The sequence below is a fragment of the Eretmochelys imbricata genome, chromosome 12 (genome assembly GCF_965152235.1).
Source record: "Eretmochelys imbricata isolate rEreImb1 chromosome 12, rEreImb1.hap1, whole genome shotgun sequence".
Lineage (NCBI taxonomy): Eukaryota > Metazoa > Chordata > Testudines > Cheloniidae > Eretmochelys > Eretmochelys imbricata.
The window spans coordinates 40,466,308-40,493,704 of NC_135583.1; the positions used below are offsets into that span (position 1 = coordinate 40,466,308).

The 27,397-nt window shown below is 61.5% G+C and overlaps 1 protein-coding gene across 6 annotated transcripts; it reads right to left on the reverse strand.

Annotated features, from left to right (window-relative positions):
- Positions 1–803: 803 nt before the first annotated feature.
- Positions 804–25,792, reverse strand: VPS9D1 (VPS9 domain containing 1). Of its 6 annotated transcripts, none has more exons than XR_013347640.1 (16): positions 25,651–25,792; positions 24,570–24,639; positions 22,694–22,786; positions 21,875–22,031; positions 20,963–21,074; positions 19,939–20,001; positions 19,198–19,250; positions 18,213–18,405; positions 17,604–17,689; positions 16,689–17,164; positions 15,732–15,861; positions 14,757–14,965; positions 13,941–14,025; positions 8,732–8,836; positions 3,962–4,383; positions 804–3,320 (listed from the first exon to the last, which is right to left on the reverse strand). XR_013347640.1 is itself a non-coding variant. In XM_077830996.1 (16 exons), the coding sequence occupies exons 1-15, from the start codon at positions 25,744–25,746 to the stop codon at positions 6,961–6,963; spliced, it is 1,959 nt and encodes a 652-aa protein (XP_077687122.1). In that variant the 5' UTR covers positions 25,747–25,792; the 3' UTR covers positions 4,308–4,383; positions 6,936–6,960. The 6 variants fall into 6 exon arrangements, 5 of the variants coding, with proteins under 5 accessions (XP_077687123.1, XP_077687121.1, XP_077687124.1 ...); XM_077830996.1 differs by lacking the exon at positions 804–3,320 and adding an exon at positions 6,936–7,096 and having other exon boundaries at positions 4,308–4,383; positions 18,213–18,300; XM_077830994.1 differs by lacking the exon at positions 804–3,320 and adding an exon at positions 6,936–7,096 and having other exon boundaries at positions 4,308–4,383.
- Positions 25,793–27,397: the final 1,605 nt, after the last annotated feature.

Genomic DNA, 27,397 nt, shown 5'->3' on the forward strand with positions numbered 1-27,397 from the left:
TTGCTAAGCTACTTGCCTCTAACATCCTGCAGCAGCAAGTTCCATGGGTCACATGGAAAAAGATGTCCTTGTATGCTGCACTCCCTGTTCGCATCCCTGAGTTACAGCACAGGGCAACTGAGAGCCCGGCTGGCTGGCTCCTCGCCGGACAGACCCCAGGCCTGTTGTCTTCTCTCCCCACCTCGGCTCTTTGCAGACAAGGCAACCAAAGCCAGGCAGAGGACTCCAGGCGAGGCTATAGAATGCTGCATGATGACACTGTAGCCACCACCCTGTTAGTCTCTAGCCTCTTCCTAGCACAGACCATCAGCCACCCCCAAGGCTTCGCTGCTCACCATCAGAGACAGGCGGCAGCTTCGCCTCCCCACGCCCAGCCCCGCCACGAGCTCGGTCCTCCCACTGCCGCCAAGACAGGGACGCTCTTGTCCCATCTCTCCCAGGGAGTTCTCAACACACCTCTGCCTGCACCTGGCAAGCGAGCGCCCCCTCCTCTCTCTGGGTCATGCAGCTGCAGGCATCTCTTCCGCCACCCAGGGCGCTGCTAAAGGAAACGGGGTGCCAGCCTGAGTGCCCAGAGCCTGCCACGTCCTCTTGCTACAGGACCACGAGCTTCCACAACTGCCCCACCAACACCACAGCTAAAGGGGGACAGGGGCTTTAGCTTCCCAGGCCCACTCCATCCTTTGCTTCTCCAGGGCAGCTCCCAAGGGTCAGTCAGGATGGAGCTGGGGCTGCAGCTCCCTCCTCGCTTCTGATTTCACGCCCTGGAACCCAGGCGAGAGGAACCAGCCCAGACACACCAGGGGGGAGCAGCCACATTTATTACGCTACAATCCCTCCACCGCAGGAAGATGCTACAGTAAAACAAAGCAGCCTTGAAAGAGAGAGAGAGTGGAGCAGTGAATGGCAGGGACAGAAAACACCCTGCTGCACACACAGCCTAGCCCCCAACCAGCCACCTGCTCAGCCTTCAATGGCTAGAGCAGGTGGCTTCGAAACAGAAGAAATCTCTTGCAGCAGCCCAAACACCATGCTGGGTGGAGGTTCCCCCTGCATGCAAGAGGGCGTCAGGCAGCTCCCATTGTTTCCAGCCTTCCCACATAAGGAAGCTGCCAGAGGAGCACAGGTCAGCCATTGCTCCAGCTGAGCATGGTGCAAAGGCCCCAGCTGACTGAGCGTGGCCCCAGCTCTCCCCACGCCCAAGAAGCCCAGGGCTCTATGAAGGGAAACAGCTGCGCCAGTCCTACCAGCCAGCCCAGTGATTGGAACAAGATGGCTCCCAAGACACGCTTGGGGGCGGGGGGATCATGGCTCAGACACTCTCATGTGAGCACCTGGAGTCCAGGCCCCAGGAGCTGCGGAGGGGATTCCTGGAGTGAAGCAGATCGGCCCCCGCTGGGGTAACTGGACCCACACGGTGAGCTCAGCTGTGACAAGTGCACGAGTTCTAAGCTCTCACAATCACCTAGAACAGGTGGTGGTGGGAAAAGGCGCAATGGGAGACAGAAGGGCCGAGTCAGTCTAACCAAGAGGCCTATTGCTGTAACTCAAGGATCATGTTAAGATCATGCCTGGTGAACGAGACACGTGGAACCAGAAATCAGGGAACCAAAATTGGTGTGTAGGAAACTCGGCCCAACTGGCAGACAGAATAATGAGGGGATGGGCTATGCTGTCCACCACCTCCTGGGGCTCCTTAAAGAGACATTGGGGAGAAAAATTAGCAACCTAAGCGAGCTTCACCATCACGGCTGCCACCCCGTCTCCTGGGATCCCGGGCATTTGTCAAACTAATCCGGAGAGACACCCTGACCAGGCCGGGCCAGAGACAGGGACCCAGATAACGTCAAAGCCTGGGCCAGGTCAACCCCCACCTGGGATGTGAGCATTCATCTCCTGCCCACCCCCGCCCACTGGGGTCCTTTTGCTTCCCCACCTTATTTCTTCTCTTTCCTCTCTCTCCTTTCCCCTCAGCCTGGCTTAGCTGACCCAGCATGTATATTCCGCCACACCACTGGGAGCCCAGAGGCAGCTACAAGCAGTGCCCCGCCCAGCCTGATGCTGGAACGAGTTTGCCGGAGCTGAGCAGCCTGTGCGCCATGCCAGTGTGTTCCCACCAGCGAGGTTATCAGAAGTCAGCACGGGAGACAGAAGTTGCATTGTCTCTTTGCTGTTCCTTCCCCTCCCCTTGTGCGTGCTCGTCTGGTCTTGTCTCCTTAAGAAACAGAACAGGAACAGCAGCAAGGACGGCTGCACCCAGCTCAGCTCACTCCTTTCCCCAGCTCTGGCAGCTAAAAGCTCTCCAGGGACAGCAAACAGGGGATGTTGTTAACATTTTCCAGGGCAAGGCTTTATCTGCTTTTCCTTGTCTTGTCTCTGTAACACAAGGTCAGAAGGATTTTCAGTGGTGTTTGCCATGGTGTGAAGCAGGCCAGGGTCTCCATATACCAGGGGTGGACAAACTTTTTGGCCCAAGGGCCACATCTGGGTATGGAAATTGTATGGCGGGCCATGAATGCTCACAAAATTGGGGGTTGGGTGCAGGATCCAGCTGGGGGTGTGGGTGCTGGGGTACGGCCAGAAATGAGTTTGGGGTGCAGGAGGGGGCTCCAGGCTGGGACAGGGGGTTGGGTCACGGAAGGGGGTCAAGGGTGCAGGCTGTGGGTGGCGCTTACCTCAAGCAGCTCCCAGAAGCAGTGTCATGTCCCCCCTCCGGCTCCTATGTAGAGGCGCAGCCAGGCGGTGCCACCACCCTGCCTCCAATCTCCCTGAAGGGGAGCCAGAAGGGGGCTGGCATGGCACGGACCGTCCGACATTGCTCCTGGGTGACACACCAGGTTCTCCACTCACCTCCCCATTCACAGGCACCATGGCCAGCTCAGCCTCCCGCCTCAGGGAGGATCTCAAGTAACTCCAGAAAATCCAGTAGTTTTTCATCAGCAGGGATTTTGCCCTGTGATCAGTAGCATTTAAAGCTCCAGCCAAAACGAGCCCAGCATCTGAGGCAGGGGAAATCGCTGCCCTGCAGCCCTAGCTCTCCATGGGCACAGCACTCCCCAGCCTGGGGGGTAGCGGTGCCATATCCCTGCCCCTCAAGCCGCTGACTGGTCAGAACGGAGCAGCCGTGCACGGAGAACACACACAGGGGTTCTGCCCAACTCTCCTCTAGGGGCTGGAACATGCTGCCCCCCACCCCCGACACACACTAGCCTCAGGCTCCACCGCCGATCCGTGTGCACAGACGCTAGCTCCGCCTCGGCTGGCGCGTCCAGGAGGAATCGGACTCCAGTACGGGCCCCAGAGGGCTCCTCGGGCAGCAGCTGAAACGGGATGGGTGCTGAGCCGGGGGGTGTCACAACCGCTCGCTCGCTCTCTCTCACACATTAAATACGCAGTTCAAACGCGGGTGCAGCCCAGGGGGCGGGTGAGCAGACCCTACCGCTTCAGCCGCGAGGAGCTCGGTGCCGGCACCACGGTGTCAATGTCCCTTAGACTGAGGACGAAACCGCCCATGCCGGACGCTGCAGCACCCAGGAAGTAGCTGGCTCCAGGCAGCACCCAGGGACCCTGCAGTGGCCGCACAGGGCACGAACAGGCAGAAGGGCAAATATCGAGCCGAGGGGGTCACAGAGCTGGGACCTGTCCCAGGCCTTCCCTCACCAACAGCCAACACTCACTCTGGCCAGGCAGCTGCTGGAGGCTACGGAACGGGCCAGGTCTGGTGGCCCCCAAGGAGACCCTGTGCTCAGCTCAAAGCCCTCCCTAGATTCAGCAAGGGCAGCTGTCCGGGCCAAGAGCTCCCCACTTGGGGGATGAGACCCTGGGACAGTAACTGCCCCCTGCAGGCCCCCTCCCCGCCCCTGTGCTCTATGCTCCAGGGGGAGGCTGGAGGAAGCCCTGCACAAAAGCAGCAAAGAGGCTCCTAAAAAGCATCAATACAGGCCCGAGCAGCAGCAGTTACCGGTCGAATCCCGTCAGCAGCCCGTGGGCCGTTCTCCTCTCGCTCCGTAGTGGTTACAGTTAGCATGACGGGTGCAGAGCAACCCAAGCAGCAACCCCGGGTCCACTGCCACCCCAAAACATTGCACAGAACATGCCCTGCCCTTCACAGCAGGCAGGACAAGGGGGGTAGGGAAGGGGGGAATGTCTGGTCCTTCCTCTTCAAGTCGGGCCCCTTGGCCCCATGTCGCGTCTCTGGAAGACATGTGTCCGTTGCATCTCCCAGCCGAGGAGGGGTTTGAGTGATCAGGGCAGGGCCCATCTGCTCAGCAGGCGGATGCAAAGCCTCATTACTTCACCAGGACTCCCCCGTGCAAGGACTCCACATAGGACAGAGCACTCTGCAGGGACGTCAGGCAGTAACCCTCCTCGCCGATCAGGTACCTGGCATGGAAACAAGAGAGATCAGGGCACCCCGAAAGCCGCAGGAAGGGATTTCAATCAGTAGCATGACCCACCTTGGAGAGAGCCCCACCCCATCTCCTAGTGGGGCACGCACCACCCACCTGGTCCTGCAGGCACAGCTCTGACCCCTTTCCACTGCGAGCACTAAGCGTCCACGGCATGCACTCGCCATGCCCCAGAGCGATCACCCCGTCCCACCCATGGGCACAGAGGCAGCAACTTGTCCAAAGCCACCGCAGAGGGTAAGCTCAGCCCTCCCCTCTCTTTCCCAGACCGCTGGCCTCCACACTATCCCGGCGGCGAGTGCTCTGGGTTAACAGCCAAGCAGGGGATACAGCAAATACAGGGTTCTGTTTGAAAAATAAACCCATTTAAAATTAAATCTGAAATCGACAACCTATGTTAAGGCCTCCAGTTATTATCATCTGTTACAATCATTTACATTAAATGGAATATGAAGCAATACGTGTCTGCTGCCCAGTTTTAAAGAAAGTCAAAGCCCTGAACTGGAGGAAGTCCCTGGCTAAGCTCCTGGAGCCTGACTTTGTGGAAGGGCTAAACCAGCTTTTGACAGCAGCCGCTTCTTCTGCAGATGCAGAGAGAATATTGTGTTTATGTCAGTTTATTCAACTCATTCAGTTCAGTGACTAGCTCATTCAAAGTTAAGAAACCAGTTGGGATTGAAAAAGCAGGAAAGCTTGTTTTCCTCTTCCGTTCTCTGAAAAATAGCAGGTGTGAGAGGATGCGATCTACTAGTTCTATCATCCTAGAAGGAAACAATCTCTTCAGTTTACTAGCTGCAGACAATACTTCCTTTGTGTATCAAATCAGTTAGTGTGAAATGCAAAACATGTTTTGATCAACTTTTCAAATAACTTTTCTTATGTCTCCAGAACGGTTATGGAAGTTCTACTAAATTTTAAAAAATTTAAATGCAGGTTTTGTAATTGGATTTTTAATTGAATTTGAATTTCTATCCAAACAGAACTGGACACAAATCACAAGTAAAATATTAATCATCCAGTAAATCAGAAATGTATCACTCACCATTTCCTAACAATGAAAAATCTCAATGAATGCAAGTTAAGCTACATAAGTGCTTAGATAAATGTTTCTACATACAGTGCATTCTCCTGATTAGCAAAAAGCAGTACCAAATTTAGCGTAAAGGCTATATTTAATTGCAAATCAGCATGTTTCAATGGTTACCAACCAATGAGAATCAACTTTTCTTTAGGAAAATAACTAAAAGTACAGATACAAATCATGATTAAAATCGGTGATTTAAATAAATTCTCCCTGAGAGTAGAGCGCTCCCCACGGAAGGGCCAGGCCTCTTCCCGCCCACAGGGAATCCTGCGAAGTCAGGAAGGATGGGAACCCTGAATCCCAAATGGCTCAGTGGGGGCACATCACTGGAACACTCCCAAGGAGGCATCTTCAGCCACCTTTGGATGCAGCCCTGCCAGGGGTCAGTGCCCCACATCCTTCCGAGCTGTGTCCTCTGAGCCCACCAATTCCCCCTTCGACTGCCAGGGCCTGCTCTTCCCAACCCCTTCTGCACATGACAAGCCCAACAGCTGCTGCCAAAGGACCAGGGGGACCGGTGAGAGCATCAGAGAGATTAAAGCCCCTCTATTCTGCAGCCCCTTTAATTGCAAGGCCCTGTCCCGAGCCAACAGGATCACAAGGATGGCTCAGTAGGAACAGGCAAGAGCTTCTGCCGTGGTGAGGCGGCCTGCCTGGAACCCTGACCGTGCAGAGCCAGAGCCTGCTGGGTTATCGCTCAGTGCCTGGGCAGTGGGACGTGCAAAGGAGTGAGGAGGACACGCTGCACACAGAAATCCCCTGCTCTGCTTTCCTGGGGCCACCAACAGCGTGGTTCCCTCCCTCCCCTGCCATGCCGAGAAAGCACTGTTAACTCCTTGGGGCCTGGGGTCCCCCTGCCACTCCCCACCAAGAACATGGCCCAATTGGGGCCTCCGGGATCTCAGCATGCAGGGAACAGAGCTGCAGGGGAGGGATTGAAAATTTGATCTGCAGGTAGAAGGGGGAGGGGGCTTCGCAGGGGTGGCACAGACGGCAGGTCTCAGCCCTGTGAAAGCAGCAGTGCAGAAGGACTCTTCCAGCAGCAGCTCTAGGGCGGGGACCAGCCACCTCCTCTGCTGAGTTCTCTCTCAAATACATCCCAGGCTGCCCCATGTTTGACTCAGCTGCCTGGCCTGTACCATCAGGGCTCAGCTGGGCCCTGCCAGCTGCAGTCGGGCTGCCCACCTTGCCCAGACACTCATGCCTTGCTCAGACACGTTACACATCAGGGCGCAGCAGCAGACTGCTGGCTCAGCTCAGCCGTGGAAAGCAGGCGTGAACGGGGAGCAGGGGGTGGTTTGCCCAGAGTTTGCCGTATTTCTACAGGGGTCTCTAAGGCCTCTGGAGCGCGCTTCCTTTGTGACTGGCACGGGCAGGGTCACTGCTCCTCTCTCCTCGCCATGGGGATTCCTGAGGGGACGCGCAGTCGGAGGGAGCCTCACCCACAAAAGCAGCTCCCCAAACCACTCAGCGCAGCTGCAAGGTGGCAGGGCAGGTCCAGCCTCCCAGACTTCGGAGACTCCCCTCTTCAGTGGTGCCAGCAGGGGCGGCTCCCAACCTGGAGCAGCGCTGAAGCCTAGGTAGGAGGCAGGTCGCCACTCTTCTAGGAGGAAGGGGGACCGATGGGCTTAGGGTGTACTTTCTCCAGTACTTACAGGGCTCCCCGCACTACAGGTGGGGAATGGAGGCCCTGAGGGTTATGGCACTCACCCGTGGTCACCTAAGAGTCTGTGGCAGGGGTCAGAACTGCACCCACATCTGCTGAGTCCCAGCCCAGTGCCTTACCCACAAGGGCACCCTAGCTGTGCCCTGGGGCAGGCTCGGCCTAGGGAGCCCGGGCAGCAGAGACGCAGTCTAAGCACTTTGAGGTTCTAGGCACTCAAATCTCAGGCTAAGAAGGAAGCGCAGGGCACTGCAAGGCGAAGGAACACCTGGGTGTTGCAGGACGAGATGCTGTCGAGTACCTAGCACCAGGGGATGCTGTGGGAAAGGAACCAGAGCCTGGACGGAGCACAAAGCCTGTGCTGGGAGCTGCCACTAAAGAGCCCCTGGCTAGAGCTGGTGCAAAGTTACCCACTGGAAAGTGCCGATTTCATGGAACCAAAACATTCTGCAGGAAATTCCATTCCAACAGCCAGCTTTCCGCGGACGCCATGAAGGCAGCCCACCTGCCCAGCTAGCCAGGCTCCCTCCCTCCTCATGCTCCTGGCTCTGCGGCAGCTCCCCAGGGAGCACAGCATACGGGCCACGGAGCCAGGGACAGAAATCTCTGAAAAGCTCCATTTTGGTGCTTCCAAACCAGACTCTATTTGGATGGGTCTGTCCCGCAGAGAATCTCACACCCAGCACCTCGCTCCAATCTGGAACCAGCACTTTCTCCGAAAGGTGAAATATTCACAGGATGGAAGCTGCGGTTCCAGGACAGCTCTTCCCACAGCAACGTGGGCCCAGCAACGTGGCCCCAGCACCCAGCCCAGTCCCTCTGTCTCAGTTCTCCCTGCAGCTTCACATTGAAGGGCAGGCGAGAGCTAGATCTGGTCCTGTGTTGTGATGGGTTCTGCCCCCCTGCCGGAGGGAAGCGATTGCGACATAACTGAATGGCCAGGTCCCTTAGAGCGTAGCTGGAAGGGTGCTCGAGAGCGGTGACAGGCTGTCATCACTGCCCAGGGAGAAGAGGCCACTGGCCCCAAACACACAATATGGCTCTGCTCCCCAGTTCTTAGCACCAGGCAGTGGCTGCTGCTGGGGACGGGACACTGGGGGATCCAACGGGTGGTGAAGCCCACAGCAAATCTCCAGGGGCCTTGCTGGGAATAAGCACCAACGGAAAGGCAAAGCAGCACAGGAGAGGGGAATTGTGGGTGGTGCCCTGCTCTGGTTAGCGTCCCGGCTGAAGGAGTGGAGTTGGGGAAGGGCAGGAAGTATCTGCTGCAAGGTTCCCAAAGACCATAACCTTCCCATATCAGCACTCTCCACCCACCCCCGCTCCGGTGCCAGCCCTTTCCCAGCTGCCACAGGAAGAGGGCCAGCTCACCCACTCACTGGCCTATCACCTACTGGGATGGGGCACGGAGGAGCCACCTCCAGCCTCTGGCACAGAGCAGCCAGGGCTTTAACTCCCCGGAAACGCAGAGTCGGCTTTATTTAGTCCGGAATCGGTGGCGCACAGAGCCAGCAGTGCCAAAGGAACCGAGGCAGCAGGAGGAATTCCCACCCCATCCCCCCTTCCCGTCCCTACCCTTCGTGGATAAACTCCTCCAGCGCCGCGCACTCCGCCACCAGCTGGGGGAGGTCGCTCTTCAGCACCACGTAGGACAGGATGGGCAAGAGGTCGTCGGCACCACTGCAGGGGGCACAGGTCGCAGGTCAGCATCAAGTTAGTCTCCCAAAGGAGCTGACACCCCCCCACCCCGGCAGGTCCTTCTCCGGCTGGCGGGGGGTTTGCCACAGTGCCTTTGCCATCGACTGCAGGCGGATCATCAGCGAACAAGGCATTTCCAGGTGAAGCAGGGGGCCTGCTGGGAGCCTGTGTGCTGCAGTTGGTCACCGTCAGGAGAGGGGAGCCTGGCCAAGGGGCAGCAGGACAGGGAAGGTAACTTACCAGCTCTAATGGGTAACAGGATTTTCCCACAGGAGATCCAGACCCAGAGCACTGACTTCAGAAGCGAAGGACGCGAGCAGCGTGGCCCGGCAGAGGCCTGGGTTCTGTGCCGGCCTCTGCCAACAGCCCTCTGTGTGACTGCAGGACGTCACCACCTTCTCCATGCCTCATTTTCCCTATCTGGGGAGACTATTTACCTTCCTCCCAGAGGTGCTGCGAGAGGCGCTGGGTTGCCAAGTGCTTTGCAATCCCCAGGAGGGAGGGGCCAGAGAAGGACAACACGAGATTCAGCCTCCCCAAGCACCAACCCTGCCAGCCCGGCTGGAAACCACACCAGCTGGGTTTTCTGTTCCATGCGGCATCGCCAGCAGAGACTCAGAACGCAGGGGCAGAAAGGAGCCCAGCAGAAACCCAAGCAGGCAGGACAGAGGCGTAGGTGCTGGAACCAGGGGGGCGGCTGCACCCCTGGCTTGATGTGGTTTCCATCATATCCAGGGTTTCGTCTGGTTCAATGGCTCTCAGCACCCGCACTGTACACACGGTTCCAGCCCCACTGGACAGAGGGGATGCTTGGAGAGCAGAGATCAGCTGGGCCAAAGGGCCCCTTCCCAGTGCAGCCCATGCCTGTCACTTTAAAGCAGCAGTCAGTACCCAGGTTAGCGAGGGCTAAGCAGCAAGACCACGAGGGGTGTCCCTGCAGATACTGGGCAGCTGTAATTACGTTGAACCATCGGTTCCTGTCAGGCCGGACAGTGGCTGATCTGTGGTGAATGCCGCAGGTGCAGCTGGCATGCTCACTAGGTGTGAAGGCCCCGGCTCCGTGAATCACCAGGGCTTGGCCAGCAGCAGTGACACATGCCGTGGGTAACTGCCAGCAGACTCCATTCCCCCCCAGCACTCACCGCTCTGCTGTACGCCACCCCGGGACGGTGAGTCAGTGTGACACGGGAACAGGGAACGCTCCTGCTTTCAAACCGCACTTCAAAAACCCCTTTCCATTGGTGCAAAAACTTCAACTGGAGTTAAGTGGCCAAGGGAAAAGGGATGGCTCTGAACTTCGCCCCTTTGTAGAGGGGGAGTGTCTGGGACTGGCCGAAGAGGGGTCACTGCACCTGACTTGGGAGCCCGGGTATGGGCAGGGCCTGGGACTAGATGCTGCAGGGCTGGAATGGCACCATGCGGGCGCTCAAGGGGCAGCAGGGCAGGACTGAGGGGCGCTGGCCAAGAGGAGAGGGGACCCAGGGCTGGAATGGCACCATGGGAGCGCCCACGGGGCAGTGGGGCAGGACTGAGGGGCGCTGGCCAAGAGGAGAGGGGACCCAGGGCTGGAATGGCACCATGGGAGCGCCCACGGGGCAGCGGGGCAGGACTGAGGGGCGTGGCCAAGAGGAGAGGGGACCCAGGGCTGGAATGGCACCATGGGGGCGCCCACAGGGCAGCGGGGCAGGACTGAGGGGCGCTGGCCAAGAGGAGAGGGGACCCAGGGCTGGAATGGCACCATGGGGGCGCTCACGGGGCAGCAGGGCAGGACTGAGGGGCGCTGGCCAAGAGGAGAGGGGACCCAGGGCTGGAATGGCAGGAAGTGCTGCCGGCCGGACAAGGGGCTGGGCAGAGCACACCTAGCAAGCGTATGCTGACACCTGCGGCTCTCCCGTTCAGAGACTCTCCGACAAGCACGGACGCCCGCTCTCAGATGCAGACGCCAGCCCTGGGCAGGGATTTGCTCGGCCCCCCAGGCAGCCTTCACTGCCCCTACCCCAAACACTGAGCTGGAAGGGAGCCGAGCCAGGGCAGGGCAGAGCGAGCCCAGGCCTTACCTGCAGTCCTGGGAGTCTTGCGGAGAGCGGGGGCGAGTGTGTGGGGGGGTTTGCAAGCCCCACAGTGAGTCTCCCAGCTCCTATAGGCTACAGTGCAGGGCCCAGGGGGGAGGGGCAGGAGCAACGCCCAATGTACAGCGCTGGGGGTTCAGGGGGGCAGACATCCCCAGACAACAAGGGATTAATGAACAGCAAAAGCTGATCACCCTGGCTAGGGTCCCTGGGTCCTGCTGGGCACGGGCAGCAATAATCAGGATCGGTCACTGACAAGCCATGCTGGGGAGGAGCCCAGCCAGCTTCCATCAGGGAGCCCAACAGCCAGAGCCAGCAGGAGACACAGAACAGCCTCCAGGGTCAGAGCCAACACCAGCTAGCTGTGAGGACACGGAGGGCCAGAACCAGGCCATGGGGGGACACGGAGGGCTGGAACCAGGTGTGACTGTAGCAGAGAGGCCTGGGGGGTGGGGGTGGGGGCGTGAAACCAGAAGAAAGGCACAGGCAGGGAAAACGAACTCCTTGCCCCACAGCACCGGGCCAGCTCAGCGCAGCACGACGACGCACGCAGGCCCCTGAAGGTGCTTCAGGATCATTCGTCTCCTAAGACGACGCAGGAGGATCCCCCAAGAAGCCAGGATGGACAGCGACCACAGGCATAGGGTGGAACATGGGGAACGAGAGGGGCAAGGCAGCTGCCCAGGGCTCCAGCAACCACAGCCCAGCAGAAAGGGTCTCCTGCGGTATCAGCCGCCAGGGTTCTGCACCACGTGAAAGGGGGTGTGGGTGTGGAGGCAGAAGCTGCAACATGAAGCAGGAGGGTGCCACCTACCGGCTGCCCTGGGAAAGGATGCAGCACGGCCACGACGGCTTGGACGAGACGCTTTTGGCCGGCTGGTAGGGTGACCAGATGAAGAGAAGAAAATATCGGGACACATGGGGGAAGCAAAACAGAAACAAACACAGCCGGAGTTGACGAAGCCAAAGCCGCAATATCCGACCGTTTTATCGGGACGTCTGGTCACCCTACCAGCTGGGCTCAGGGCGCACACGCCTGGCTGGTTTGCAGAGCTCCCTGCTGCCTCGCCTAGCTGGCCCTGGGCGTTTCCATGTGCAGTCCCCAGCCCAGTGCAGCTGAGAACCAGGCCTGGCCTGTCTCTCACTTCTGCTACTTCCTGAAGAGCTGTGGGGGCAAACAGGGGAGGCCGCAGGCCCTCAAGTTACAGCGGGTCTCTGCCGCTCGGCCCAGCCTCAGGAGCTCGCGGGGAGGTGTCTGAACATCCGTTCTGTTCATCTCTGTGGGATTGAAAACGAAGCCCAGAGCCCACTGCGCATTTTGCTGACTCGAGGAGTTCAGCTTCCAGGTCCCGCAGCCCCGCACAGCAAGGGTTACATTCCAGCCGTCCCCAGGGGCAGAGGTTTAAATGCATCCCGGGGTACCCCACGGCAGGAGACTCTCCTCCTCCCAGCAGCAGTGCCAGGACCCTGCTCTGCTCTGCGGACTCTGCCGAGGGGGACCCTCGCCCCAGAGGGCCCTTGCTCATGTGCAGCACAGGGGGCTGGAAAGCTGGTTCTCCTCTCCCCACTGAAACTGGAGGGCCAGCTTTTTAAGCACAGGCTGGACAAACACCTGTCTGGGAAGGTTTAGGGACGCGTGGCCCTGCCTCAGCGCGGTAGGCTGGCCTAGATAACCTCTCCAGCTCCCTTCCAGCCCGACGCCTCTCTGCTGGCTGCTCTCACAGCGGGGAGCGGAAAGGGACAGAGCCGTCGCTGGGCAGGGTGGTCTGTGCCACACGCCAGCAGGCTGCCAGCTTTCCGAGGGCAGCACTTCCCGGTGGGCCCACACAACGGTGACAGCCTGGCAAGCGGAGCCGAACAGGAACACGGGCTGGGGATGGCCAGAGGGAGCTGGGGACGGGTGAGGCAGCGCAGAGCAGGACCAGCCGGGCCAAGCCGCAGCAGGGCAGCGGCTGAGAACGACACTGGCTGCTGCACGTTTTACACGACCAGCGAACTAAGGAGGGAAAACAGCGCAGCAGTAAGTGCAGGGAGTCTCCTCCCCACCTCTGGGTGCTGCAGCGGGTGGGTTCAGCCCCGCACAGCCGGCACCTCAGCCTGGCGTTCCTCGCTCCCCCTCACTTCATGGAGAGAGGTCCCAGTCCAAACTCGGAGCAGAAGCTGCAGCTATTCCTGCCTCACCCCCTCCCCGCCCCTCTCGAACAAGGCAGCCGAGTCACAGCCTGTCTCCCTCCTTCCGCTTCAATGCCTTTGACAGACCTGGCGCCCTCCTCCTCCCGAGAGCTACAACTGGAGTGAGCCGCTGGTCCCCAAGTCCGCGCCTTGCTGGGACTCAGATCCCTGCTCTCACTCCCTGTCTCCCGCTGGCTGGCTAAGTCCAAGTGACAGATTCAAAGCTCGCTAATTGCCAGCCCTGGCCCCAGTGAGTCCCTGCCACAGACCGAGCTCCTCGCTCTGCCTGGGATCAGCAGGAGAAGCCGCATGGGGCGGGAGGCGCTGTCGGAAACTATCCGTCAAGGCCCAGCCCTGCTAAAGCTGCAGCTAGACCACGGACGCCTGGCTGACAGGCAGGATCTGACTTCACACAGAGCAGTCCCGGTGCAGCCCAGAGACAAGACTGAGCCACAGGGAACCTGCCCCCCAACGGGGCAGTGGGCCACAGAATCAGGTTAGCCCGGCAGCAAGGGGGCAGCAACCCCAAGGCCGGCCCAGAAGAGAGTAACACCCCCAAAGCAGCTCACCAACAGCTATCTCCTGCAGGCAGAGGCCTGGGCTCGTCACTTGTTGGAAGAGTGTCTGGTGTGAACCCACCAGGCTCCTCCAGCCCTGGGGGTGCACAGAGCTCTGGGGCTTGGACTGGGCGTGCTCAAGTGTTGCAGCTGCCCCCCAACTCCTCTCCATTGATGCTAGATTCTACTGCCCTGCCGCCCCCCCGCCTTCCCCTCCAGCTGGGCTCAATGCCCTACTACCATGCGTCCATCTCTGGTGTGTCCCCCTGGGAGCCAGGCTGTACTCACATGGCTGAGGACCCGGGCTGGGGCCAGCTTTCCCGGGCAGTGCAGTACTCCTCGGCACACTCGCAGATGACACGAAGGGCTCGTACTGCAAGTTGCAAACCACAGAGCTTTAGTGACAACATGCACGGGGGAAGGGGGCAGGGGGGCTGCCTGCATCCAAAGGCCCCCCAGGCTTGTACTGCAGCAGGAAGTGGGGATGGCAAAGCAGCTCCCTTGGGCCATGCTGGGGCCAAGAGCAGACCCTGGGATCCAGGTATCTACCCGCCCTTTGCATTTGCACCAGGGTTCGATCGATCAGCTGCCCACATCTCTTCCCAACCCTGGCGAAGAGAGGACGGCTACTGTATGGGGTCTCGAGAGCCAAAGTCTTCACACACATTGTCTCACGGTAACTTCCCCTCCTGCCCCCCACCATGCGGGCTGGCCCAGTCGCCATCACAGCTCGCTCCCAGACTCTCCTAAGTACTTCGATGGCACCAGCATCCGAGCACCTGGCAACCTCAAACGGATTTCCCCTCCCCTCCCTGTGCCATTACCCCCATGGCAGAGATGTGGAGAATCTGTGGCAGAGCAAGGAACTGAACGCGGGTCTCCTCTCTACCATCCCTGTGGCAACTCCAGCCATTGCTGCCACAGGGGTCACCACTAGGGAAGGAGTCCACGTGTTTCTGGTTTCTTTGAGGGTCGTTTTGCAGACAGAAATGAGGAGCAGCCGATATCGTGTAACCAAACAGCTCTCCGCTCCTCCCAGCGAGCAGCATGAGTCCCACTGGACAGGTGCCCCCGCCTGCACCCCAGAGAAAGAGCGAACCTCACCAATGCACTCCAGCTTCCTCTGCGGGCAGCTCTCCAGAAGGATCAGCCCCAGCTCCTGCACCGCCGTGCTGTAAGGGTAGGAACCTGCGGTGTGGCCCTTGCTGTCCTGGGGGAAGAGGCTAGCGGAGACTCCTATTTCCGAAGGGGGCATGTTCCTGTGGCGCTCCATGCTCCTGGACAGGGCCACCTCCCGGGCCTGGTAGACCCTCCTGCAGGGTGCAGAGCAGAGAGGAGGTGGAGAGCACGGCAGGATGCTCTCTTCCCAGAGTCCTGCTAAATCCCGCCCACGTGCCCTGCTGGGAACTTCCCGGCCATGGGGCTGGGGAGCCTACGTGTTGGGTTCTTCCTGCCCTACACTAGCCTGGTGCCTCCCCACACCAGCCAGGCCCCACAATGGCACTGCCTTCACTGGGGCCCGCAGCGGAGGCCACACACACTGCTGACTGCTCGCACGGGAGGCAGGGATTAACAGGCATGGGCTAGAAAACCAGGCGCATCTGACCTCTGCCCAGCCCAGGGCTGCCCTGGTACCGCTAGGAGCCTGCGGGCTGCTCTGAATTCAGACAGGGAGGGAAGAGACTGCAGCCAACCTGACCCTGGATACAGGCGCGACGCCTGCCAGGAGCACTGGGCCCCGCGTGCCGCGCTCCATGTCGATGCACGGAGACGGGTTCAAACCCCACGGCCGGCCACCTGCTCCCTGCAGCAACGGACGCTGTCCGTGGGAAAGGGATCAGCAGCCCCACCAGAGCCACCACTGGCCTTTCCACGTCTCTGCATGTGGAGCGGCACAAGCCCCGAGTACTCGGTCTGGAGAACTGGACTCTCCCCAGCAGACACCTCACAGGTGGGTAAAGCCTTGGGCCTTGACTCCCACAATGAGCATCCCTTTCCATGCCCCGCACTCTCTGCCATCCCAGTGCCCCAGGCCGGCAGAGCCCTGGGCAAGGCCGGAGAGCAGGGGAGCTGCGGTACCTGTAGAGGGCTAGCAGGGGGGCCCAGAGAGGCGAGAAGAAGGCTTCCTCAATGCGCGCCAGGCACTGGTCCTTGGAGGAGGCGGTGTTCAGGCCCTCAAAAGCCAGCAGGGCCAGGGAGAGCAGCCTGTCTGGGGAGGAAGTGTTACAGGCAGCATGCTGGGTCAGGATCTCCAAGCACTGCTGGGATCCTGGGAAAGGGAGCTCAGGCCGCAGTACGGGGAAAGAGGCTGGCCATGGACCACCAAGCCATCGCTGTCCTGAAGGCGCTGACAGGGCGAGCGGGGCGGGGCCCCCGGCAATGCACGCTGCGTCTGCATGCGTTCATCACGGAGAAGCAACACCGTGCCACTTGCCCTGCCCAGGATAGATCCAGGAGCCTGCAACAATCCGACCTGGGAAGGGCAGGGGCAGGGGAGCAGGAAGCAAATGCGTCAGAGCGGACCAAGGAGGCGGTTTTCTGGCTCCCAGTCCTACCAGCATGACAGCAGCGGCTCCCAGGAGCCCACCACCGCAGGTGCCAGAGACGCTAGGAGAGCCCTGTACAACTGCCTCACTCGCTGGGCCTCCTCCACGCCCCATGTGGAGACGGGCCGGGCAGCCCATGCCACCCTCTGCGGAGCGTCCGAAGGGGACTCTGTCCAGCTGAGAACCAAGGAGGAGCCCCACAGCGGGGGCACAGGCAGGCCACCCTTGGAGCAGATTTCCAACGTCCTCACCCTCCCGACAGGCTCCAGCCCTGAGCGTGGAGCAGGGCAGAGCGTTGCATGTTGGGACATAGCACAGGCCGTTAGGTCTATGGGCGATGGGCCTGCACTGACCGCGGCCTGCACTTTGGGCTGTCCTCGTGGCTGTGGCATTACTCTCCCTCCCCCAGGACAAAGCCCTGGGGGGAACAATCCGCACTCCCCTCCTCGGATACCCAGACCCCTCCCACCACTCCCCACACGCCCCTCACCCACTGAGTTGTGAATGTCCTTCACGATGGCTTTCAGCTGCTCCTGCAGAGAGGCCTTCTTCTCAGCTGGGGCCTGGGGCTCCGCTGGGAGGCCAGTGGGCCAGCTCTCGGGCGCTGCCAGGAACCGTTCCAGGTCCTCAAAGGAGCTCTCTCTGTCGGCCAGGCGGGCAGCCGTCCCTTCCTGCAGGCTGCTCTCTGTTGCCAGGTCCTCGCTCAGGGGCGCCGTGGACAGGCTGTGTTGCAAGTTCACCTTGTTCTCCTGGACGGAGGCCATGCAGTACAGACTCTGGGAGGACCTCAGTTTCCGGCCCCCAGGTGCTGGGGTCAACAGTCCCTCAGCATCCAGCGAGAGGGAGGAGAAGCCCCTGGAAGTGGTGCTCAGGTCAGCGAGGTTCTGGCTCACAATGGGGTAGAGCCTGCTGTAGATCGCATGCTGGAGCTTCGTCAACAGCTGGGGAATGGGGTGCTCGGGGAAGCTGGAAGCAAAGGGCAGATGCTCAAGACAGGGAGGGGAGAGGAGCCAGGCCTTACCTGGGGTGCGCTCGAGGCCGTCCCATGGGGATCTGCTGTCGCCTGGGAAGCACCGGGCGGCCAGGACAACGGGAGCTGCTGACCCACATGGCTGGGAGCACAGCCCCATGCCAGGTTCGCCGGGAGCCCACCGCGCCTCCCTCCAGGGGCGGAGTTCGGTGGCCAAGCGCGCTGCACCCCCAGGCAAGCCCCTCCTGTCACTGTCTGGGCAGCTGCCCCCTCTGCTGGGGCTGGGAGAGCCAAGGAGCAACTCGGCAGGACACAGCACCCAGCCCAGGCATGTTTTGGGCCAGCCAGCACCCCCCAGCACAGAGCCCCCATCACCCTGGCCGGGAGAGGGCAGGGGGCCCTTCGGCCCACATCAGCTCTCCCACTAGCCGCTACCTGAGGAGGTGGGAGATGAGGCCGGACACCAGAGAGAGATCTGTCGGGTTCTTCTTCAGCTTGGCTTTCCAGAGCTTTGGCCACTCCTGGGAGGGGGACAGCAGCAGAGAGCAGCTGAGGCTGCGGCTCCCACTGGGGGAGCCCTGGACAAGGCCACCCAAAAGACAACTGACCCCTCCCACCCAGCAAAGCTCCCAGCGCTCCCCACCCCTCTCAGCAAGGCCACGGCCCCCCCAGCACGCGGCACCTCCTGGTTCCTGCGCCGGCCCTGGCCAGAAAGGCACTGCTGCCCAGACGCAGTCAAACAGCAGGGAGGGCCTGTGCCCTCTCGACTGCTGGAGCCAAGCCGCAGCGCCACTCCTCTCCTGCCGCCACGGCCACGGAGACCAGAACGCCTGCATCGGGGCTGGGCACTTTCTGTAACCCCCACCACAGCCTGGCCTCGCTGGGGCTAGCTCCCAGCTCCCTGTCCCCTTCCGGCAGCCCCCGGCAGACGGCTTGAGAGCCAGCAGGCAGGCAGGCCGGCCTCCCACACTTCAGGGTCCAGCGGCTCCTGGGACAGCGACCGGCCAGAGCCACTTCCCAGGGCCCTGCCGCACCAGTACTCACATGATCCTGCTCGTACTCCAGGATGGCAGCATAGAGCACCCTCTGCTCCTGCTCCTCGGGGGTGAGGGCGATGTTGCTGGAGAACCTCCTGCCCAAGAGAGACCACATGGCAGGCTGAGAGACCCGCTGCTGCCTTTCCATCTGGAGCCAGGGCTGGGTGCCGCCCAGGTGGGCAGACTGCAGGGTGCCAACTCTAGAAATACCCACAGCAGACTCCTCAAGAGCCCAGCCAGCTCCGGCCACGGTGCAGGGACCCATCCAAATTGGAACAGGCGTCTGGAAACAGGGCTGCTCACTCGCGGAGCTGCACCCGAAGGCTGGCCCAAACAGCTCTCAGCGAGGAAGGGAAAGGGGCACAGGGAGGTCACAGGTGGCATGTTGCAAGCAGGCCAAAAGTTTGGGAACTGACCTGAACGCCAGCCGGGGCTGAGCACCAGCATACGCTGCCAGGCCAGAGGTATGTTAGCGGCCTGGTCGCCTACCTTTGAGTTGGGAGGGGGACAGGCACAAGTGGGGGGGTGCGGGCACACGCAATAGCATCTCTGACTCTACGTCAGCTCTGCTCGCTCTACGGCACAGGAGCGGCTGGCACTAGCTGGGAACCCGAACGAGACAGGGCTGGAGACCTCGACTAGAGTGCTGGGAAGGACTCAGAAGGCAGCCCCGCAGACTCTCACCCCTCTCCCAGAGCCCTGCTCCCATTGGAGGGAGCTACGAGATGGGCGAGCACGTGGGGTAATGACATGCAAATGAGCATACCCATAATCCCTCTCTCCAGCACTGCCACAAACAAGTAGCCTTTCCTCCCCGAGTCCCTGGGGCTGGCTGAGGGGAGCCAGAGGGGGGGGGAGTTCTCCCCGGCAGGGGGGTCATTTAACCAACAGAAGCTTTGCTGTTTCCGTTCCTCACCCACCACAGCTGGGTCTCCCGCCCCGGGAAAGGCCCCTGGACAAGGGGCCCTTCCCCAGACCCCGGCCTTGCTCACCTGTTGGCAGCTTCCTGCAGCCGCAGCCTGCGCTCCTCCATCTTCCTCTGAAGCTGGGGCACGGGAGTCAAGGCTCCACAGTTGTGTCTCCACCCACCCACCCGCGGCCACGCACAGGGGCAGGGCTAGTCCCGAACCTACCGGCCGGCCGCAGCTTGGCACAGCCAGCTTCAGAGGCACACGCCTCTGGCTGGGGGCTCAACAGAGCGCGTGAGCAGAGGCAATCAAAGCAAACGTCACCCCGCAGTCAGCGCCTGGCAGAACCCGGAGCCCCTTGAGGCAGGGCCAGGGGCCCACCGACACCATAGTGCAGCCCTGCATGGAGAGCGGGGAGGCATGGCTGCTTCTCCGTGACCGGGCTGAGAGGGGCCCCGGGGGAATCCAGCAGCCCTGGCTGGGACACACTGCAGACACCCCTGCTGCTTAACCGCTCGATCCGCCGTTCGCAGAGTCAATCCAATCTCACTATGGCATTAGTGCTGCTGGGTTTACCTCTAAGAGGCGCCATCTCCCAGCCTTTCCCCTGGGAGTCAGACTAGGTGGTGACCCTCTGCGCCAGGAGATGAATTTCTCCTCCCCCTGCCCCCCAGGCAGCAAACGCTCTAGACCTGCTAACCCAACTCTTCCCTGGAAGAGAGCATGAGCCCCTGCCCCTGCCCCCGCTGTTCTGGATAATAAAATAGCACCATGGCTCTGTGCTTGGGGAGCCATGCTGCTGCCGGGGCAGGATGGGAAAGATACCGTCTCCTCCCGGGCTTTGGCAATCACCAGGTTCTCCATCATCTGCCGCTGAAGGGTCAGCGTCTGCAAGGCAAAGACAGGCCTCACTGGCACTCCCACAAGCCCGCTGTGACCGCTACCTTGTTGGAACGTCAGCCCTGCGCACGAGTGAAGGGGGATAGAGCATGGGCCGGGCCATCCCTCACATGCAGCGTGCTCAGAAAGGAACTGGCTGCACCCCAGAAATGCCCAAACTTTTGCACACGCTCCCAGAGCCCGATGCAGCTCCCGGATGGCTGGGAGTTGCAGGGCACTCTGGGTAAGGACATGCAAACAAGAGCACCTGGTGGTGGTACTCTTAAAGTACAGGGCCCAGGGCCATGCAGCTGGCTGGGCAGGCCCCTCTTCAGAGCCAAGGGGCTGTGGCAGGGACTTGGAAACCAAGCTCATTTACATGCCACTACCCAGAATGCTCTGAGGCAGCAGCAGCTGCAGGCTATTCCAAAGTAGGTGGGGCAGGGAGGGTGGGGGGAATGTCCTCTGGTTTTACACCCCATTATGTCTGGGCTCCGCTGGTCCATGATCCCCTTGCAGCCCCCCCCGTTTCAGCACTCTGACAGCAGGGCATTGTAGGTGGCAGGGGAACCCCCTGGGCCATCCCCGCACTGGGGAGCCTGGTTTCTTGAAGAAGCAGCCATCCCAGCTGTGCTCTCCAGCAGCTCACACCCACCCTCCCACAGCTAAGACTGACCCAGAGCCATGTTGTTGAATGTGGCTCTCCCGATGCCCCAGCTGGAGAAGCCTGGCTGCCACGCAGCAGGGACTGGTACACCAGAGATCTGGGCCCCAGCACTCTGCTCTCACAGAGCCTCTGGCTGGCGTTTGTACCCATTCCACTTAGGGGAAGCCCCTGGGGAAAGCACAGAGGATGTGCCATGAAAGAACTGCCTGTTCCATGCTTCATGCTGGGAGGCTTCCTGTGGAGCCTGGCTGGGCTCCAGCCTCCCCCACCATTCCTTGCCCGCGCCAGGCGGTCTCCACTTGCCAGGGAAGTCTTCTGCACAGCCTGGCTGGGGTTCAGCCGTGCCACCCGGGCCTCGTAAGCAGCTCTCAGCTTCTGGTTCTGCAGCGATGCCTCCTCCAGCGGGGTGAGCTCCCTGGGAGGACACAAGAGCTGCGAAATTACTTGCCCTGGCCCCGCACTGAGCGTGAGACCTGGATCAGCCTTGCCCAGATCAAGAGACTGCTGCATGAGACAATCCCGGGTCTCTCTTCACCCATGTTCTGACCCAACCTGGACAGGCTCAAAGGCCACACAATTCTTCCCTTCCTCACCTGGCGCAGCAGCACCCTGCACCAGGAACCTCCACGTTCTCTTCCACCAAGGAGGAAACTACTCCCCTGGCAGGAGGGGCTCATGGAACGAAACCCCATCTCCCAAGCCCGCGCCTTAGGTCCTGCCCCTCAGCATCACAGCCGGGCTCCACGCAGGCAGCTGGAATCTGGTGGCTCAGCGTGGGCAGAATGGCATGTACCAAAGAACTCCCCCTGCCAAGCTGCCTCAGGTCTGAATATCTGGGAGCCTTGACCTCTGAGGGGGGCTGCTAGAAAACCAGCACCCAGATCCTCCTTGGAGGCAAGACACAAAACTGGGGGAGCCCAGAGCTCTTTGGGGACATCCCGGGCATGGCCTGGAGGTCTCGGCAGGCAGCATCCAATTCCTTGGCCTCAGGAAAGGCTGAGCTATGCAGCCGCCACCTGCTAGCCTGAAGCAGGAACACAGGGAGAGGAGAGGAGAGGAGAGGAGGGAACCTCCCTGCTTGGGCCAAGCCAGCACTATGGCACATGGTTACACTGGGAAGAGATGGCTCTTCGCCCACACACAGCCCCCACAGCCTGCAGCCCCTGGAGGGCTGGGGAGATTCCACGCAACGTTCCCCAGCTCCACCTCACTTACTTTTTAGTGCCCTGAGCTTTGGTGATCTGCAGCTTCTGGAAGATCTCCGGGGGGAGGAAGGGAGACAGCTTCCCCCCCTCATCTGAGAGGACCCTGCGGTGCCTAGAGATGGGAGCAGGGCTGGGGCCTCTCTCGTGGGCTGCTGGCTTCACCTTCCCTGGGGTTGGGGGAAGATGTGGGTCAAAGCAGGTGTTTTGTTTAGAAGTTACTACAAGTAGTGAAGGCTGGCAGGAAAAGCCGGGGCTGCTGAGTGCCTGGGAGCAGCAGGGCCAGGAAAGCCAGCCCCAGCCGCTTTGTGCACCCAGAGGTCTCCAGAATGGGCACCTGAACAGGACACTGGCAGGGATTTGCTGCCCTGCTGCCTCCCAGGTCTCTGGGGTCAGCACCAGAGGCAAGGAAAGCAGGCAATGCTGCATTCCTGCTGGAAGCCAGCACCAGTCTCCCCTCCCTGGGGACTCTGCCTCCAAAGGCTCCCAACTCCTGCTGTGGGGGGAGGGGGAGAATCAATGAAACCCACCCTCTCCCTCCCGCCACTACAGATCCAGGTCAGCCACCTCCTGCTGCCACTCCCCTGACCTCAGCAGAGCTACCCACTCTCCCTGGGGGTGGGGGCCCAGCAGGCTAGCCTGGGCCATCCCATTCACCCTGGGTCAATAGCCCATGTGGTGGCTCTGCAACCACGTGTGTCTGCCGGAGAGAGACTGGCCCCAGCTCCCAGAGGCGACAGGCAGGTGCTTTGTGCCCCAAGCAACCTCCTTCCCCAGAGCTCAGCCCAGCAGGCCATGTCCCGTCTCCGCCCTGAGGCCCGGGGCAACTCACCAAGCACAGCGGTGCTGGACTTGGCTCGCTCCAAGCACTGCTCAGCGAGCTTCAGCATCTTTGGGGTGTCGGGTGTCACGGCATCGCTCCCACCTGGCACAGGCAAGGGGTGGGGTCAGTGGGTTTCCTTTCCCAGACAGGAAGGTGCTGGAGGGAGTTTGACCCACCCAGGCCTCCAACCAGGACCGGCTCTCTTTTCCCCATGGGCTGCTTTGTGTTATAACCAACAGGCAGGGAGAGCTTGTCCTCTGCCCCACCCTCCTTGGCCAGCTGGGACACAGGGCTTGCCGCAAGGGGAAGTGTTCCCTGAGCACTGCAGCCTGCCTGTCTCCAGGGCCTTCTAAGACAAGAGACTTTCCAAGCTGGGACCCTCCACACGACGTGGCGCGGCCTCCAGAGGCCCCCACCAGTGCCACCAAACAGGGCCCCAGAGGATTCTGGGTCCAGCAAACTGCAAGAGGCACCCAGGGAGGCCGCACCCTTTCCTGGCTGCAGAGCACCCCAGTGCTCTGCTGACAGACTCGGCAGGTATAGTGGAACCTGAGAGTTACGAAATGACCGGTCAACCACACCCCTCACTTGGAACTGGACGTATGCAGTCAGATAGCAGAGGCACATAAAAGCAAACACTGTACAGAACAGTATAGTGTTCAACAGAAACTACTAAAAATAAAGGGAAAGTTTAAAAAAAGATTTGACAGGGTAAGGAAACTGTTTCTGTGCTTCTTTCATTTAAAAGCAGCATTCTTCTTCTGCCTAGTAAAGTTTCAAATCTGTATTAAGTCAAGGTTCAGTTGTAAATTTTTGGAACCACCACCATAATGTTTTGTTCAGAGTTATAAACATTTCAGAGTCACGGCTAGCCTCCATCCCCGAGGGGTTTGTTACTCTGGGGTTCTACTGGATTTGCTGATCCACTCGTCCAGACTGCGGCTATGTGAAGATTGAATATGGTTATAGAATCATAGAATATTAAGGATGGAAGAGACCTCAGGAGGTCATCTAGTCCAACCCCCTGCTCAAAGCAGGACCAACACCAACTAAATCATCCCAAGACCAACACCAACTAAATTATCTGTGTTTCCGGCACAGAGGCAGCCAACAAGGTGAAGCTGTTCCTCATTCCTTTAGTCCTTGGCACATGCACGCAGTCAGACGGTGCATAAACCGGCTGCACTACACAGGGCCTGCCTGAAAGCCCAGAACTCCACAGCGGGCCCAGGGGACAGGTGTCAGGCCATGAAGGAAAATGAATGTTTCAGGGCTGTGAAGCCTTCGGAGAGTGAAGGAAAAGCAGTCCAGTGTCTGCTTTTCACCAGGGAAGTGGCAAGTCTGGTGGTTAGTGCTGGAAAGTTTTGCTAGACACTGCTTGCTAGTGGGAATCTTCAGGGTCCGCAGTTCCCTTCCACCAAGGGATGCTGCTGCGTGCATGTGGGTAGAGAGCAACGCTGCCAGGCACGTGACTGTACATCGTCCGCTGCCCACCCCCACACAATCCCGGCCACCTTCCAGGTGGCTGGAGGAATGAGGCAGCTGTGACTGGAGCGTGGAGACAGCTACTCCGTGCCAGAGAGCTGTCCCAGCCTGGCTGTATTTCTTTAGGGAGGTGTACAGAACTCACACAGCTCACTTGTACAGTCATTAAACAACCAAAATAACCCCTAAGGACCAAAGATTTGAATTGTGGGTTAAACCACAGAGCCCCACCCCTGCTGAAGCAGACTCCCAGGCTGGGGGTTCTCATTACAGCTTTTAATCTCTGGAGGCTCCGCCCAAATATCAGGCGAGTGCCTCCAAGGGGGTAACTGGGCAGTGACCCACCCTTCGGAGGATGGGAGAGAACAGCGTTTCAGCCAGACGCAAAGCCGTTTTGTACCTTTCGCTGCTTCCTCCAGCAGGGCCTGGGAAATGTAGCTAATGCTCTTCAGGTACTCCACGTAGGCCTCCTATCGACCAGAAGGGACAGAGAAGGCGGGGCTCAGGAGCAGCTGGTTCTACTAAATTCACCTGTACCAAGCACCATCCGCCCACCCATTCACCCAGAAATCAGAGCCACAGAACCTGCAGGCCCGACCCACTGTGCAGCCGACCCCCCAGCTGAAGCGCATCAAAGGAACCCAGAGAGTGCACGGGGGGGCCGCTTTTGGGAGAAAGGCTGGGGGAGGTGGTGAGTCCCCACACCCCAGTCTCACAGGGTTCTGTACAGCGCCAGCACTGTGGAATCTAAGGATTCACTCCCCCCGGTTCCGAGAGCCCCTTGCGTGGTCACGTCTTACACCAGCCCCCCGGCACTAGGAGCACGCCGCGTCCTGCAGCAGGCACCAGAGAGAATCATAGAATATCAGGGTTGGAAGGGACCCCTGAAGGTCATCTAGTCCAACCCCCTGCTCGAAGCAGGACCAATTCCCAGTTAAATCATCCCAGCCAGGGCTTTGTCAAGCCTGACCTTAAAAAACGGAAGCGGAGACGCAGACCCTGCCATCCATCCACACGCCCTGTACAGGCCAACACAGAGACCGGACAGCGAGTGCCCACGGGCAGGCCCGTGCAGGCCCCAGACCTGGGCGCAGGGTCTGCTCCCAGGAGAGGCCTTGGCAATTCTGCACCCCCCGCCTAGTAAGAGGTCACCAGCTAAGGGCTGTTGTAGGAACCTGGGGCCCTGCCCCGCCCGGCTGCCAACACAACCAGGCCCAGGCGCCCCCCCGCGCGGAAGGGAAAGCCCCGCCCAGCCCCCGGTGCAATCACGGGTGGGAAGAGCCCCGCGCTGTGTCGTGGGCCCCGCCCCTTAGCCCGAGCCCCCAGCCCGGACACGGGGGGGCCGTGGACCAGCACCGCCCCCCCCGGGCCCGCGAGGCCGCCCCCAGCCGCGTGCCAGCGCTGGGCACAAGGCCGCCCCCACGCGGGACACAGCGGGGCCCACGCGCGGGACTCGGGGGGCGCCGCCCAGCCCCGCTCACCCGCGGCCGGTTCCCGGTGTCCAGCTCGATCGCCGCGGCCGCCAGCTTCATGGCGCTTTGCAGCGGCTTCACCGCCCCGTCCCCGCCGGCGGCCATGGCGGGCCGGGGCCGGGGCCGGGCCGGGCCCCTCCGCGCTCGGAGCCCGCCGGGCCGGGGCAGGGGCAGGGGCTGAGCCGCAGCGGCAAGCAGCGACCATGCTGCTACTGCGCATGCTCAGTGACGCCTCCTGCCAGGCTCGCCCGGCCGGGAGGGGGCTCGTGACGGCCAGGCTGGTCCGTGCAGCGCCGGGCACCTTGGCGGGGCAGCTAGCGCTGAGCAGCCGGGCTGGAGCCCGGCCGGTCCGAGCTGTGCCAGGGCTGGCCCCTCAGGGGACCCGCCCCCCCCGGCTTTCCCTGGGGAGCCGTCTAGGTCGCCCGACCGGCGGGGCTGGGGCTTCCCTTTCCCCTGAGCCCGCGGCGGCTACCCAGACTGCACCGTGCGGCCGTGTCCGAGCACCCCACAGACCCCCGTGGGCTTATCCGTGCAGCCCTCCTCCGCCCCCTTGGGTAGTGACCGATCCTGAGCCCCGTTCCGCAAGAGGGGAAACCGAGGCACGGATCCGTGGAAGGACTCGCCCACGTTCAGGAGTCTGCAGCAGAGCCAGGACAAGAAGCCCAGTACCCACACACCAGACCAAAAAGCTTTTTGTTAGTTCAAAGACCATCTGAAAAACTATTATTAAATCCACCCCCCTCCTTTGGTTCTTTGCAAGAGCGTGCTGGGCACCCCGGACAAACACGGGGAGCTGGTCCCTGCCTCAGGGCGTGGACAGACCCCGGGGGCCCGGTCAGGGGTCCGGACTGTCCGGAGGCAGGCGGGTAAAAGGCTCCGTCCACCTTTCCAGAAGCGCCCAGGCGGAAGGGAGGCCCCGGGCCCGCGGCGGCAGCTGGTAACCCGGAGGAAGGGGCTGTACAGGGGCGAGGGCGGGCTCAGCGGAACGCCCCTCCACGCAGGACACGCCAGCCGGCTGCGGGGAGGGAGAACTCAGCCACGGGCGCCCGCGGGCGGAAGGGTCGGCTCAGGTCTCCGAGTCCAAGGCGGGCCAGAGCCCAGCGCGCGGTGGGCGCCCCCCGGGCCACAGCACACGCCAGCTCAAACCGCTGCCCCGCGGGGGCCGTGCGTGGGGCTCGCGGGGGCCGTGCGTGGGGCTCGCGGGGCGCGCGCCAATTCCGCAGGATCCCCCCGGGCTGGCGGCACGAGGACGGGTGGGGCGCGGGGCCGGGACACGCGTGGGGCGGCGGAGCCCGCGCGTGGCTGCCGGGGGCGGGGCTCGGCTGCGCTCGGCTCCTCCGGGCCGCCAGGGGCCGCTGTGCCCCGCCGCGGCCCCCGCCAGCCCCAGCGCCGAGGCGGGAGGCGCCCGCAGCGGGCCCTGGGCGGCGGCGATGAAGCGGGATCGGCGCGGCCGGTTCCTGTCCCTCGCCGGCGGGCGCAGGCCGGAGCCCCGGGCGGGGAGCGGGCGGCGGGGCCGCGCTGCCCGGGAGGCGGCGGCGGCCGGGGCGGGGCCGGGGGCGCGCGGAGCCCCGGCGCCGCCCGAGCCGGAGGACGGCGCCGAGGAGGCAGGTGGGTGCCGGCGGGGCAGGGACCGGACCGGACCCGACCCGCGCCCCTCCCCCACCCCGGGCTGGGGGGGCCGGTCTCCGGGCCGCCTCTGGACAGTCTGGCCCCGCCCGTCACCGTGGCCGCTGAGCCCTCCCGTGCCCGGCCCGGC

Excerpts from the sequence above, each read along its gene's own strand:
- VPS9D1 (XM_077830994.1), bottom strand. The coding sequence starts at position 25,746 with ATGGCCGCCGGCGGGGACGGGGCGGTGAAGCCGCTGCAAAGCGCCATG. Across the intron at positions 14,966-15,731 it reads CCCCTGCTAGCCCTCTACAG|GAGGGTCTACCAGGCCCGGG; the intron begins GTACCGCAGCTC and ends TGCACCCTGCAG. Across the intron at positions 14,026-14,756 it reads GAGGAAGCTGGAGTGCATTG|TACGAGCCCTTCGTGTCATC; the intron begins GTGAGGTTCGCT and ends TGCAACTTGCAG.